Source organism: Trypanosoma conorhini, assembly GCF_003719485.1.
Source record: "Trypanosoma conorhini strain 025E chromosome Unknown Tco_14.4_contig_00544, whole genome shotgun sequence".
Taxonomy (NCBI): Eukaryota; Euglenozoa; class Kinetoplastea; order Trypanosomatida; family Trypanosomatidae; genus Trypanosoma; species Trypanosoma conorhini.
In genome coordinates this window covers 1-12814 of record NW_021704635.1, presented here as the reverse complement: position 1 = coordinate 12814, position 12814 = coordinate 1, and the positions used below count along the sequence as shown (strand labels likewise).

The following is a 12814-nucleotide window of genomic DNA, read 5'->3' as shown; positions in this document are numbered from 1 at the left end:
GGGGGGTGGGAGCACGCCCACGCCACGTGAGAGGCGGAAGAAGCAGGACAACAGCAGCAACAACAACAAACATTAAAAAAAAAACATTTATCATAAGAGGTCACAGGTGGGTGGGGAAAAAAAAAACCGATGCTGCAACGCTCTTGGCCGCTTCTGAAGGCGACAAAGGAAAAGATCTATGAACTTCGTATCTATGACATTTTGCCGGGGAAATACGACAAGTTCCATCGCCTGACGTCGGAGCTGTTGCCTCTACGTGCATCTGTGAGTAGGTGCCAGGGCTATTGGATAGTCCAGCTTGGTGCGATTAACCAGGTGGCGCACATGTGGGAGTACGACTCCCTGAAGCACCGGTACGACACACGCAACGCACTGCTCAGGGACGTGGATTGGAAACATCGCTACATTGATGAGCGTCAGTTGTGCCTGTCTGCTCAGAGTAACATGTTGTTGCGCATGACCTACCTCGAGAGCAACTCCAGCATCCTCAGCTTCAAATACCTGATGAAGATTACGCCGGAGAAGGAATTGGTTTTGACGACGCCTGCGGCAAGTCTGGCGGCCTCCTACGTCGTGGTAACCGGAGAGCACGAGGGCAAGTACGTGCATATACTGAAGGGAAAGCTGCTAGATGACCTGCTGGAGGTGGAGCCGACACCTGGTACCATATCCAAGATCATGGGCCCAGCACGCTGGTCGTCAGCGATAGGGTGTCTCTGGCGCTAACACAGAGACTTTGTGATGCGGCCAGCTGAAGAGGGAGGGAAACGCAAACGCAAAATCAAAACGAGAAGAATGACAAAAGACATGAGCCGTCCATCAGTAACTGTCAAAAGGAACAATAACAAAAACAAAAAACGACGAAATGCGAGGATGTTGACTATTGCAACAGAGGGGTGGGGAGGGACTAAATGGTCAACAAGGGAAAGGAGTGGTCAGCTTCAATGCCAAGGTCTTTGCTTGCCACAATCACTCTGTCTTGCTTCCCCTGTGGGCACCACCGTTTCTTGACTGCGGTGGCTCATGCCACCACAGCCCTTTGATTATTATGATCTTCTTTAGTAGTGAGGATTTCTCTTCTTTGCTTGTCGCATGCTTGCTTCTGGTGGGGCGGAAGAAAAAAAAGACGAACAAATAAACGAACAGGCAGCCACCTTTTTCTTCTTCCTTTAGAGGAGGTAATTCTTACATGATAGGCGTGCACGCCTCGCAAAAGAGGAAACATACATTGGACGCGGCAGAAGTATGAGGCTACGACGATGGAGCTACACCGCGCTACACAGGCGTCTCAACGACATTCGGGATGGGAGCAGCAGGGACGCCTTCCGCCCTTTACATTTTTTGGCTCGCGCTTCAGCATCATCTTCTACTTCCGTCTCACCACGCCCGTTTGACGCGGTGTACGTCATCAACCTCGATCGGCGGCCTGACCGCTGGGAATTCATCTCACGGCAGTTGCAGCGTGCGGGATTCCGCGAGGGCGACTACGAGCGATTTGTCGCGATTGATGGTCACGCCGTTGACGTTCAAAAGGCACGGGAATGTGGATTGGTGTCATTGCTAGGGCTTCTTCGTCTGCGCGAGCGCGATGGGCGCCGAATTTGGGGGATGGATTTAAATCCTGCGGCAGTAGGATGTGCACTTAGTCATGCGTCAATTTGGGCCACCATTGCGGCGCGGCGCTATGGCTGTGCTCTCGTGGTGGAGGATGACTCCTTGTTTCCACGCGGTTTTCAGCAAGAGTACGAGGAACGCATGCGGCGCGTTCCGCGGGATTGGGAGCTTTTGTACGTGAGTGGGCTTGACACGGCGAACCAGGCCTCTCAGCTGCGTGTTGCGGAGGGCGTGAGTCGTGTGCCGCCGTTGCACCGAACGACGAATTGCTACGTTGTGTCGCATCAAGGTGCTCGGCAGTTACTGCAGTTATGCCTTCCGATGACGTACCAACTGGATACGATGATGACGATGCATGTGACATCAGATGTTGAGGGTGGCGTTCCCTACGTGACATCCCCTGTCTGCTACACGCTGCAGCCGCCTTTGGTGGTGCAGGCGACACGGATGGGGTCGGATATTCAGAGTTCCACTGGCAGGGATGAGCAGGCGGAGGAACGGGCACGATGCAGGGCGGCAGGATGGGCCACGGATTGAGGTCCGTGCAACAACGACAACAACAACAAAAATCCACTGCCCTGTTCGAATGCTGGCGATTCTGTCCACGGGGGCATTGGTATCCTGTGCAGTTTTACATGCGTGTTTTCTTAGTTTGACTGATGTAGTGCTGAAATCTCTTGCCCCTCGCCTTGCCTCTTTCGTGCGTGTTGCACGCAACATTCCATGCACGTTTCCTCTCCTGTCCCTTCTAATAATTACGATACTTAATATATTATAAATATATACACACGCCCACACACGTACCGTGTGGTGTATGTACTGAACTGTATCCCTAATGAAGTCAAGCTCGGTGCTTACGAGATTTAGATACAGTAACATACCATTACTGTAATAGCTATTCCAATGTTTGACAGGTTTTTCAAAACTGTGGACCCCCAGGAGCAGGCGAAGTTGTGGCGGCGGAAACTCAGCTCGGAGATGCGCAAGATTGATGCCCAAATTCGCAGGATTCAACGGGAGGAGATGAAGGTCAAACAGGAGGCGAAGGTGGCCGCGCGAAAAGGTGATCCTGTGGCGGTGCGTATGCTTTCAAAGGAGATTCTTCGGGCACGTCATGCAGTGAGGCGTTTGTACGTCGCTCGCACCCAAATGAACTCCGTGTCAATGCAGCTGCAGCAACAGGCGTCGCAGATCAAGCTGGCGGGCAGCATCCAGAAGAGCGCAGCCATCATGACAGAGATGAACAGGCTGGTGCACGTGCAGGAGGTGCAGGCCACAATGCGGGAGATGAGCAGGGAGATGATGAAGGCGGGCCTGATAGAGGAGGCGATAAATGACACCGTTGACAACGCCTTAGATGAGGACATCGCCGATGAGGAGCTGGACGAAGAGGTGAACAAGGTGGTTGATGAGGTCACGCATGGCAAGATGCAGGGCACAACCGTCGCCCAGGCCAGGTTGCCGCAAACGCAGCAGGTGACAGTGGGAGAGGATGCGGTTGATGAGAACGAGGATGAGCTGTTGGCGAAGTTTAACGCCCTTCGCGGTAATTCCGCGTGAGCAAGAACAAAAAAAAGAGAACGAAAGCGGAGGACAAGGAGAACGCCTGGAGGCATATGATACGCCAAGCATATTCATTCATATCGAAGTAATGCTGGCCACAGAGTCTGAAGGCGAAGAGGAGGAAAAGCCCAGGCTTTGGATCCCGTCCTCTCCGCGATGTCGCTGCTTATTTTGCCTCGGGTCCGGCACAGGGGCCATGCTGCAACGAAAAAAAAAAGTGAAAAATAAAAAAAACAAGCAAGTTTGGTGTTGTTGCTCTTTTGAGTTTGTTGTTGTGGTTGCGTCTGCCGACGCTGGAGCGGCGGGGAGTCTGGCTGACTGCGAAAAGCAACTCTCCCTCCGGGTAAACAACGAGGAACCAGATTGAACTCCCTTCCTGTTGTGAGTCGTTCTGCGAATGTGACGCATGCATCTGAAGCTGCGGGCTTCTTAGCACCTCTCGCCTTTTTTTTTCTTTTCGATCTCTATCTCTGGTGGGGCTAGCTTTGAGGCCGAGTGCGAGTGGAAGGAAGGAGTGCGCGGCAAGCGGCGTAAACCGGGCGTGAGACGCACGGAAAAAGCGAAAAGCAGCATAACTGACGATAAAAGACGCAGTGTGTCAACCACGCGCCTTGCACAGGCGTGTCGCCAAGCTTTTTATTTATAGGAGTTTGCAGTAAACAACACAGGCGCGTAAGGGAGCGCTAATCCCCGGCAAGGAAGGCAACCACGAAACAAGAGCAAAACAAAGGAAAAACAAAAAAAATATTAGGCACAAGTGAGCGAAGGAACGACAACCCGAGCCAAAAAAAAGAAGCAAAAAAGAGGAAACGAAGTTTACGGCATTTCTTTTTTGACTCTTAAGCTGAAGGAGGAGCTAGCGGTTTTGTAACATTTACCAGCAGGAAGCTCTGCAGTGGCCCTTCACGTTGTCCGCAGTGTTGGAGTGCTTACGTGGGACGGTGTGAACCTTACTTAGTGTTTTTTTTGTTCCGTTGAGTTGGGGTCGGAAGTCTTTTTTTTTTAGTCCTTATTGCCTCCCCCTTTTTTTTTTTCCGGTTGTGGGGAAATGGCGGAGTTGATGAATTCGTCGTACGAAGCGGATCATGCTGTGCAGACGCGCTCCGGCCCGACGGTCCTTACGGAGGAACATAAGCGTAAAAATTTAGAGCTTCACTCCCGTTTGGGCGATGTTCTCCCTCTTGACGATCGCCAGAAGGTCTCGGATTGTGATATTCTCTACCGATTTCTTATTGGCAGGAACTGGGTGGTGGAGGCGGCGGAGGCGTCCTTGCGAACCTACGCCTCCCTGCGGAAAAAGAAGAAGCTCAACGGCATTATTGCAGAGAAGTTCAGTAAAGGTGTTGAGTCGACCGCCTCTCTTTTGTACGGGTTTGATAAGGATGGTCTTCCAATCATGTGGAACACGCCAGATTTTCGGCTTCTGGTGAAACTTTTAAAAAGCGGGCTTAAAAGTGATCTACTGCGGGTGCAAATGCAGGTGATGGAAAAGGCACGATTTCTGGCAAAGGAGCGGCATGTGGATCGCTGCACGCTTGTCTTGGATCTTCGTCACACAAGCATCTCATCTGTCAACTCCCACACCTTGGCGTTTGCGCGGGAGTTTTCCAAGATCATGCAGGAGTACTACCCAGAGATCATGCGCCGCATGCTTGTGTTCAACGCCGGTTGGGCCGTGACAGGGGCATGGAAGGTGGTGAAGCCGTTACTCGATCAACGCGTGCAAGAGAAGGTGCACTTCTTTTCTGGCCCCCCCTCGATGGAGGCCCTGCTTCCGTTTATTGACGAGGACCAGGTGCCGCCGTCACGTGGAGGGAAGGGCAGACGAGACGTGGTGGCTGAAATGATTGCGGCCGAAGTAGAACGCGTTAGATGCGGCTCAAGAAAAGGGGCAAAGACACACTTGGAGGGATTAACCCCGTCAGTGAAAAACGCTTCAATGGCATCCGATGCCACGAATGCGGCAATGACACCGGTTTTGTTGCCGTCATGCATACATCAGGATCCAACAGGAATTGCGGGGGAGGAAGTAGGCGACAAAGCCAGTGCAAAGTCTTTGTCTCCCCATGAATATGAGCGACATGAATTGGGAACTTTGGAGCGGCTAGGCAGCTCCGGGTCAACAAGCAGTGAAGGATTGGAAGTCTTTAGTCTCTACAGCTGTCTTGGTTCCAGCTCCGAAGACGGGGTCGCTCCAGTGTCGTTGCAAATAGGCTCCCCAGAGGTCATGAACTTCTCCATCAACAACGGAGATGGGCCAGCGATCGGCTCAGCCAACGAGCAGAGAGCGCAAGTGGTGTCGCCTGAAAGTAATCAGATGTCAATCAATCTAGTGTGGTACGCCAATGGCAAAGTCGCCGGTTTTTGCGATAGAAAACTAATTGGGGAGCTGGAGCACAACCTTGTATACGGCTTTCCAGAAGGTGTCGTGACAGATTCCCACGTTCCGCGAGCCTCCCCTGCTTCCTCTCCATTCCCATCAACATCGGGTGGGGTGCAACAACGGGTGCTGATGGGTGAGTTGCTTGGCGAGAGTGGACATCGCATCCACCATCACGTGATTGTCTGCGATGCCCGACGTCGTGCCCGCTTTGTCCTGCGGAAAGGCCGACTGCGTCGTTCTGTGCAAGTGTTTCAGTTCTTGAGTGGTGCAAATGTTGTCACCGACAGCCTGACGCGCCACACCGCAGTGGGTGAAAGAGTAAAACTGGCGGTGTGCGTGCCGTATCGTAGTGCCGTGAAGGACCCAACGGCGTGGGTGATGAACTCAGTGGGCGCGGCTGCAAAGAGTGCGAAGGGCGACGTGCGGCAGCAGCGGAGTCCAAAGCGTCTAGCAGAAAAGCAGGGACAGACACTCACGGCGTACGGCAAGCTTGCGGAACTGGCGCCAGTGGACCTCTTCACTTTGCTGGTAGGTGTCTGCGGCATGTGGGAGGCAGACCTGCGCCTGACAAAAGTGGTCGACGGGATGGCAGTGAAGACGTGTTTCTGAGTGCAGATGCTGTTGGCTATATTGCCGAGTAATGCGGGAAAATTTGGCGCTCCGAATCTAACACGCCCGTCCTAGAAGCGGATGTAAAAAGGGGATACAGTGGAAGTTGTCAAGCATCAGCATGCTATTTACAAATATATATGCATGCAAGCATGTAGGCGATTCGCTTTCTTTCGTTTGTGTGCGCCTTCCTTTTTTTTTCATAATAGCTGTTTTTTTTTGTTGACTTGCGTATGTTGTTGTTGATGGATTGTACTTGTTTCCCCTTCGCCCCTCTTTCATTGCTTAGTTGGTTGCTCTGGTGCTGGGCCGTCCCCCTTGTGCTCCTTCTCGTTCCTGTGCAGCTTTCCCCAAAACCTTCTCTCAAGTTTCCTTCGATGCTCTTGGAGAGGCGGAAGGGGTGGACAAAACGGGAATACTCTTGCAAAAAAAAAAACATGCCTGCAGGGATGTGAGGAAACAAAAAAAATTGGGGTGGGGGGCAATAAAAAAAAACTACTTTTGAGGGCGCGAAGCCAGGTAAACGTCCCTACATAGACGACATGCGTCTTGAGTCACAGCCACAGCTTCTTTTTCTTCTTTTGAATTCATTATGCATATGTTTTTGTTTTAATATGTAAACACACACACATACTTATATATATATATATATATTTCTATCTATAACTGTATCTATATACTTCGCTGTCATTACAGAACAGGGGAGAAGACTTTTTTTCTTTTCTTCTTGGAATTTCCATCCATTGTAAAAAGAAAATAGTATTGCGATCGGTTCCGCCCACTTATTGTGATTTGTAGGCGTTGGTGCGCGCCGCGGGCCCAAGGAGAGTAGAAGCCCGCAGCATCTTTTTCATGCTTCCTTTCTTCTTCTCTCCTTGCCACGGTTCTCATTGTTTCTTTCTTTTCCGGCTCGCTTTTTTGCTCTCCGCTTGGTTGGGTCACGTCCCGTTTTTTTTTTTCGTTTTTTTTTTTTGAATCTTTTCCTAAAATATGTGAGTGCGGCTGGCGCTTAGAGGCTCTCAGCATGCTGGTGAGGGAGCGGCTGCAGGAGAAGGAGCGGAACCCCGGCCTCTTTGGCCGGCTTCTCCGCAAGGTAGACGGCTGCGAGGTGCGCTTCATCTTTGACGGCAAGATGGACGAAAGTATGGTGACCGTCGACGACCCCTACGATCGCACAAGCGAGCGGATGCATTTGTTCTCCGACCCAGAGCCTGTCTGTGGCCGCGTGGTGCTGACACCGAAGGGTGCGTACCGCCACAACGGCATTCTCTTGGAGCTCGTGGGGGTCATCACGACCCTCGGGGAGGGTGAAGAGAAAACAGACTTTATGCGGCAGGAAAAGAAGTTTGAGCCCGACACGTTTCACTCCGTGACGTCGTTGGAGTTTCGCTTTGCCGCGCCAAGGGAGTACGAGTCATACCGTGGAATGAACGCCCGTGTGTCGTACTACGTGCGGGTCACTATCTGCCGCCCCGTAAAGAACATCACGGAGGAGGAGGAGGTGTGGGTGAGCAAGGTGGATACGCACCTGAGCGCGACCCAGCCGGACGCCTCACGGCATCCCAGCTACTTCCGTGAAACGGTTTTCGGTCCGCAATCTGTCTCCATGGACGTGGGCGTTGAGAACGTGCTACACATTGAGTTTAAGTACGACAAGAAGATCTTTCACCTCCAGGAGCGTGTACTGGGGAAGGTCACGTTTAAACTAGCTGACATGGATATTAGGTACGGCGAGGTTGGCGTGGTGCGAAAGGAATACGTTGGCCCCGGCAAACCTACGGAGGCCATGCAAACCGAGACGCTGCAGAAGTTTGAAATCATGGACGGCACCCCTGTTGTGGGGGAGGTGGTGCCTATCCGCCTTTACCTCCGCTCCATCCCACACCTCACCCCAACGTACCCCAATGTACACAACTGCTTCCGTGTGCTGTACTTCCTGAACTTGGTGCTCATCACGGGTGAGGGCAGGCGGTACTTCAAGCAGCAGGAGATCACGTTGTACCGCAGACACGGACAGGAGGTGCCCACCGGATCCATGACGGAGTCGCCTTGAACACCTGAGATATAACACTCAAGCTCTTCGTTTATCGAACCCACTCATCATTGCCTGCGATTTGTGTGTGTGTGTGTTGTTTTTTTTAGTTGTCTTTTTTCCCCGCTTCCCCTATCACCGTTTCTCTACCTATTGTTTTCTGCACCTTGCTGGGTTTGCATCGCGTTGTGTTTGTAACTCCTCGCGGCTGTTTGTGCGGGGCCCGGGAAGAGAAAGAACAATATATATATATATGCGCGCATGCACATGGGAGGAGCGAAGGAAAATACGGGTGTGCGTGGGCGAATTGGGGTTGACGTGAAATTCTCCGGAGTGCAATGAAGCATTGACGCCTTCTATCACCGTTAAGGCGTCATCAACAAACCAAAAAACGCTCTCGTTTCTCCCGTCGTTGCCTGCGGCTCTCATCGCCGTCACGCCAGAGCAAGAAGCACCACACACACGCAAGCTCATACAGAACGAGTACGTGGCCGACCAACCGCCTGTGAAAAAACAACAACAACAACAAAAGATAATAATAGTCAAGGCAGCGCTAGGGGGAGAGAAGGAGGGAGGGACATCGACTTGCACACGCCATGGCCCTCCTGGGGATGAAGACTGTAGTTGCGTCTGTCGTGGCTCTTTTGCTCTTACGATCGCTTCTGCGGCGCGTTTATCTTCGCCGCACTGGCAAGCTGGTGCCCGGCAGCACTGCGGTTATCACCGGTGGTGGTTCCGGCATCGGCCTGGAGTTTGCCCGCCTCTTCGCCAAGGCAAATTGCCATGTTGTGCTCGTCGGCCGCAACGCCGAAAACCTGCGTGCGGCGCAAGCCTCGTGTTTGTCGCTGGGAGCCCCAACCGCCGCGTACGTCGTCGCCGACCTCACCACAGTGGAGGGCACCAGTAAAGTGGGGGACGCCCTGCGGGCACGGCAGGAGCCCCTCAAGTACTTGGTTCTCAACGCCGGGGCGGGTGCCATTGCTGCCTTCTCAAGTGACCCAAGTTTCACAGACAACTGCAATGAATTGATGCAGATCAATTACTTTTCAAATGTTCGTTTGCTGCAGCAGTTGTTGCCACTGCTCGAGAAAGCACACTCCACGACAGCTCCGTCGAGGATCGTTGTTTTGTCGTCTTTGGCGGGTGTGCTACCTTCAATATATCGCAGCGCATATACGGCATCCAAGCATGCTATTCAGGGATTCATGAACGCGCTTCGCGGAGAGACGGCGGTGGCGATCACGTTGTGTTGCCCCGGCTACGTTGACACCGATTTCCACCAACGGGCCCAACTCGCTGGTAGTTTTGCCTCCAGCAACACACGCCGCGGTGTGTCAGCGAAGGAGTGTGCACGTGTTTGTCTGGAGGGTGCGCTTCGCGGCGACAGTGAGGTGATAACAACACTTTCTGGTAAACTTGGCTACATCCTGCGGCCTATATTTACGAAATTTATCGATGCCCAGGCAAAGCGGATCAGCCTCCACTCACTGCAGAAGTAGTTGCGCTCGATTTACCGTCGTTACGGGGGTCTTTTTTTTTTTAACGCTCTCGCGCGTTCTCGCCGTTTGTTGTGAAGCGAAGTTTTGCATGTCCCGCCGTGGGTGCGCGCGCCGGCCGGCTCGCCCCCACTCTCTCCCCCTCCTCGCCATCCTCCACCGCTCCCCTGCTGGGATCTGCCTTGGCCGCAAGGGATGCACACACAAATGTCCAACCAGCAAAACGAAGCACCTTCCACTTGTTTTTATCGTGTTTTTCTTTTTCTTTTTGGGTTTTTGGGTTCTGCATTGGGGGGAAGGATCAACAATGGCCAAGTCGAAGAACCACACGAACCACAACCAGTCGCGGAAGAACCACCGCAATGGCATTAAGCGCCCGCTGCCGATGCACCTGAACAAGTCGAAGCGCGGCGGCTGGCTTCCGGCCCTCGTGAACGCCCGCCGTGTGCGCAAGTTCAACCAGAAGGCGGCTCTGAAGGCCCGTCGTGAGCGCCTTGCCGCCCACCAGGCCAAGCTGAAGTAAACTGATCCTTGCTTTGACTTTTTTACTTTTTGTTTTTCTTCCTTTCATTGCCTAAAGCACAGAAAAGGAAAACAAAAAAATAAAATAAACAGAAAATGCCCTTCTCCGCCTTCTTCTACTGGAGTAGGCGTGCTTCTTTAGGGGCTGTGGTTGTGTGCGTATTTTCTTTTTGCTGATGCTTTTTCCACCTAATCGGGCCTCACTATGCCGTTTTTGCCTTGATGCTTCCCTTGCAATTAATCTATTCAAGGAAGTGAGGACCGATGGCCAAGTCGAAGAACCACACGAACCACAACCAGTCGCGGAAGAACCACCGCAATGGCATTAAGCGCCCGCTGCCGATGCACCTGAACAAGTCGAAGCGCGGCGGCTGGCTTCCGGCCCTCGTGAACGCCCGCCGTGTGCGCAAGTTCAACCAGAAGGCGGCTCTGAAGGCCCGTCGTGAGCGCCTTGCCGCCCACCAGGCCAAGCTGAACTAATCACAAGCGGGGCAGAATGGTGGAGGTGGGGGTGGGGGGAATGTGATGTGTGCGTGTGGCGTCGTGCGTGGTGAGGAGTTTCTCTTCCCCACCCGCCTTTTGTGACCCACTCCGCTTGTTTCCCTGTATACGAAGAGAGGCGAGACCCTGCTTCCTTTTTTTTCTTTTCTTTTCCTTTTTTTTTTTTGAACAGTGCCTTGAGGTTTGTTTCCTTTTCTGTTATTCGCTGTGTATGTGGGTGCGCGGCACGCGCGCGCCTTCATTCTCACCCCCCGCCAGGGATGGTGGGAAGGGAACTGGGGGTGGAGTGACTGTTTTCCCTGTCCAGCGCTTCCTTCGTTCTTGTGTCTCCTCCTTCGTCTCCGCAGGTAGCAGTTGGCAACCTTCGAAGCTTCCCACGTCATTATACGCTTATATAGAGGATCAGCAGGAGTGTCTGTGCGTGTTTGCAGGACAGTAGCGATTCCCATATCTTGAAGCGGGTTGGGAGGGGAATACTGTTGGTGCCATGTTGCGTCGCACGGCCCGTTTTGCTCGCACACCTGTCAGTGCGTTCCTGCACGAGCCGTCGCAGCGGAAGACGTTTGATGAAACTTTAGCGCAATGCAGCGCAAATGGAACGGACATGGCGAGCAGCCTGACGTCCGACTTTGCCTCTCTGCAGTCCAAGTTGCTGAAGTATCGAATCGTTCGGCTGCGAGACGAGCTGCAGTACGTGCGGCATCACCCTTTTAGTAGTCTGCCTTCTCTCTCTGACATGCTAAAACACACTGCGCTCCTGGCGCTAGTGTTCTTGCTCTTTCGGAACGTCGCCCGCCTCTCACTCCGGCCGTTGGAGGAGCCACCCGCGGACCCTGCCGGAACAACGACGCCAGCGACGACCGAGGTGAATGCGTCGCAGGGCAAGAAGTAAGAAACTGACTCTAGAACAAAACCTCGCCAAGCTGACGAGCGCGTGAGGAGGAGGGATCGCCCCATGATGATGACGGTGGTGGTGGCGGTGCTGAAGACACACGCGTGTGTTTCGGTTCTTTGAGTGTTTTTCTTCCTGTGTTGGTAGCGTTGGAAGTAGTGGACGCTCTCCTGTTTTTTTTTCTGTTATCTAGAGGTGTATATCTGAACACAGTTTGCATGTGTATGTAAGCATGTTGTTGCACGATGTTCACTGAACCAAGGGGGTGTAGTAATTCTTCATTCGTTCATGAATAACGGTGATCATGAACTCCTTCTAGGGTAATACATCTTTATTTGTCCGCCATGTATGCATGCGTGGACATAAAAAAAAAACATGCACACGCATGCATTTCGGACGTAAAGGAGGCAATTCGCGTAGCGTTCAGTAATTTTCCCCCACTTTGTGTTACATACAGATATAATACACATCACATACTTCCATGATCCTAAGTTTGAATGGGCATGTACGTGTACGTATCACTCATGCATGCAAATGATATACAGGTGGATATATATATTCGTTTATATTGTGTTTGCGTGCATTGTTTTATTTTTTCGTCTTTGTTTTTCTCTGTTTCTAATAACTACGGTGCAAATGAAGGTCCGTGTGCTTTGGGGGGCCAATCCAGGAAGCATCAGCGTCGGCACCCCTACCAAGAAGAAGGGACGGAGGGCGATAGAGAGACAGAGAGAACGCGGGGGTTCTCCGACAGGGCAAGGAGAGGCGCGTTGGGAGAGAGGGAGGGCAGAACGGGTTGACAATAGCGGGGATGACGTTGCGTCGACTGCTCAAGCGTCCAAAGATCACCAATGCCCAGATGCTCTTGATGCGCCGCCGGGAGCCGTACAAACCGACCATGAAGGATCGCCAAGAAATTGGAAATCGTGAGAAACTTGAGCATTTTGAAAGGAAGAACGCGGAAGGGCTCATGTTTGTTCCAGAAACGGCCCTGCCACCGTGGCAGAGGTCTCTTGCCATGAATGCCCGTGTGAAGGCGTCGAGTATGAATTTTAGAGGGTTCCGCGTGCGTGTGGTGGACAAGCAGGATGAGCCGGGCTTCCCAACCCCATTTCGTTGATAATGCTCCATGCATCACACTCTCGCTCGCTCTTCTTGCCATTGCGGGGACGTCTGTGGGTCCTGTACTGGGCATCCATTGT

General features: G+C 52.6%; 9 protein-coding genes across 9 annotated transcripts, besides 9 other annotated features; all 9 read left to right on the top strand.

Moving 5' to 3' along the window:
- Nucleotides 1-47: 47 nt before the first annotated feature.
- Nucleotides 48-86: a microsatellite.
- Nucleotides 87-129: 43 nt separating this feature from the next.
- Nucleotides 130-726, top strand: Tco025E_07250 (putative protein NipSnap 3A-like; the record flags this gene model as incomplete). The annotated part of the gene is made up of 1 exon (XM_029374116.1): nucleotides 130-726. The coding sequence occupies one exon, from the start codon at nucleotides 130-132 to the stop codon at nucleotides 724-726; it is 597 nt and encodes a 198-aa protein (XP_029225763.1).
- A 519-nt stretch (nucleotides 727-1245) lies between these two features.
- On the top strand, nucleotides 1246-2151 carry Tco025E_07249 (glycosyl transferase-like protein; the record flags this gene model as incomplete). The annotated part of the gene is made up of 1 exon (XM_029374115.1): nucleotides 1246-2151. One exon carries the CDS (start codon nucleotides 1246-1248, stop codon nucleotides 2149-2151), a length of 906 nt encoding a protein of 301 aa, XP_029225762.1.
- Nucleotides 2152-2159: 8 nt separating this feature from the next.
- Nucleotides 2160-2183: a microsatellite.
- Nucleotides 2184-2517: 334 nt separating this feature from the next.
- Nucleotides 2518-3174, top strand: Tco025E_07248 (SNF7-like protein; the record flags this gene model as incomplete). Its single annotated transcript, XM_029374114.1, has 1 exon — nucleotides 2518-3174. The coding sequence occupies one exon, from the start codon at nucleotides 2518-2520 to the stop codon at nucleotides 3172-3174; it is 657 nt and encodes a 218-aa protein (XP_029225761.1).
- Nucleotides 3175-3384: 210 nt separating this feature from the next.
- Nucleotides 3385-3414: a microsatellite.
- Nucleotides 3415-3420: 6 nt separating this feature from the next.
- Nucleotides 3421-3458: a microsatellite.
- Nucleotides 3459-4225: 767 nt separating this feature from the next.
- On the top strand, nucleotides 4226-6169 carry Tco025E_07247 (Sec14 cytosolic factor; the record flags this gene model as incomplete). Its single annotated transcript, XM_029374113.1, has 1 exon — nucleotides 4226-6169. The coding sequence occupies one exon, from the start codon at nucleotides 4226-4228 to the stop codon at nucleotides 6167-6169; it is 1944 nt and encodes a 647-aa protein (XP_029225760.1).
- Nucleotides 6170-6781: 612 nt separating this feature from the next.
- Nucleotides 6782-6848: a microsatellite.
- Nucleotides 6849-7117: 269 nt separating this feature from the next.
- Nucleotides 7118-7142: a microsatellite.
- Nucleotides 7143-7193: 51 nt separating this feature from the next.
- Tco025E_07246 (vacuolar protein sorting-associated protein-like) lies at nucleotides 7194-8222 on the top strand (the record flags this gene model as incomplete). Its single annotated transcript, XM_029374112.1, has 1 exon — nucleotides 7194-8222. One exon carries the CDS (start codon nucleotides 7194-7196, stop codon nucleotides 8220-8222), a length of 1029 nt encoding a protein of 342 aa, XP_029225759.1.
- A 488-nt stretch (nucleotides 8223-8710) lies between these two features.
- Nucleotides 8711-8730: a microsatellite.
- A 67-nt stretch (nucleotides 8731-8797) lies between these two features.
- Nucleotides 8798-9700, top strand: Tco025E_07245 (short-chain dehydrogenase; the record flags this gene model as incomplete). Its single annotated transcript, XM_029374111.1, has 1 exon — nucleotides 8798-9700. One exon carries the CDS (start codon nucleotides 8798-8800, stop codon nucleotides 9698-9700), a length of 903 nt encoding a protein of 300 aa, XP_029225758.1.
- An 88-nt stretch (nucleotides 9701-9788) lies between these two features.
- On the top strand, nucleotides 9789-10220 carry Tco025E_07244 (60S ribosomal protein L29; the record flags this gene model as incomplete). The annotated part of the gene is made up of 1 exon (XM_029374110.1): nucleotides 9789-10220. The coding sequence occupies one exon, from the start codon at nucleotides 9789-9791 to the stop codon at nucleotides 10218-10220; it is 432 nt and encodes a 143-aa protein (XP_029225757.1).
- Nucleotides 10221-10280: 60 nt separating this feature from the next.
- Nucleotides 10281-10317: a microsatellite.
- A 537-nt stretch (nucleotides 10318-10854) lies between these two features.
- Nucleotides 10855-10886: a microsatellite.
- Nucleotides 10887-11207: 321 nt separating this feature from the next.
- On the top strand, nucleotides 11208-11612 carry Tco025E_07243 (uncharacterized protein; the record flags this gene model as incomplete). The annotated part of the gene is made up of 1 exon (XM_029374109.1): nucleotides 11208-11612. One exon carries the CDS (start codon nucleotides 11208-11210, stop codon nucleotides 11610-11612), a length of 405 nt encoding a protein of 134 aa, XP_029225756.1.
- An 811-nt stretch (nucleotides 11613-12423) lies between these two features.
- Nucleotides 12424-12732, top strand: Tco025E_07242 (uncharacterized protein; the record flags this gene model as incomplete). The annotated part of the gene is made up of 1 exon (XM_029374108.1): nucleotides 12424-12732. One exon carries the CDS (start codon nucleotides 12424-12426, stop codon nucleotides 12730-12732), a length of 309 nt encoding a protein of 102 aa, XP_029225755.1.
- Between the last annotated feature and the right edge of the window lie 82 nt (nucleotides 12733-12814).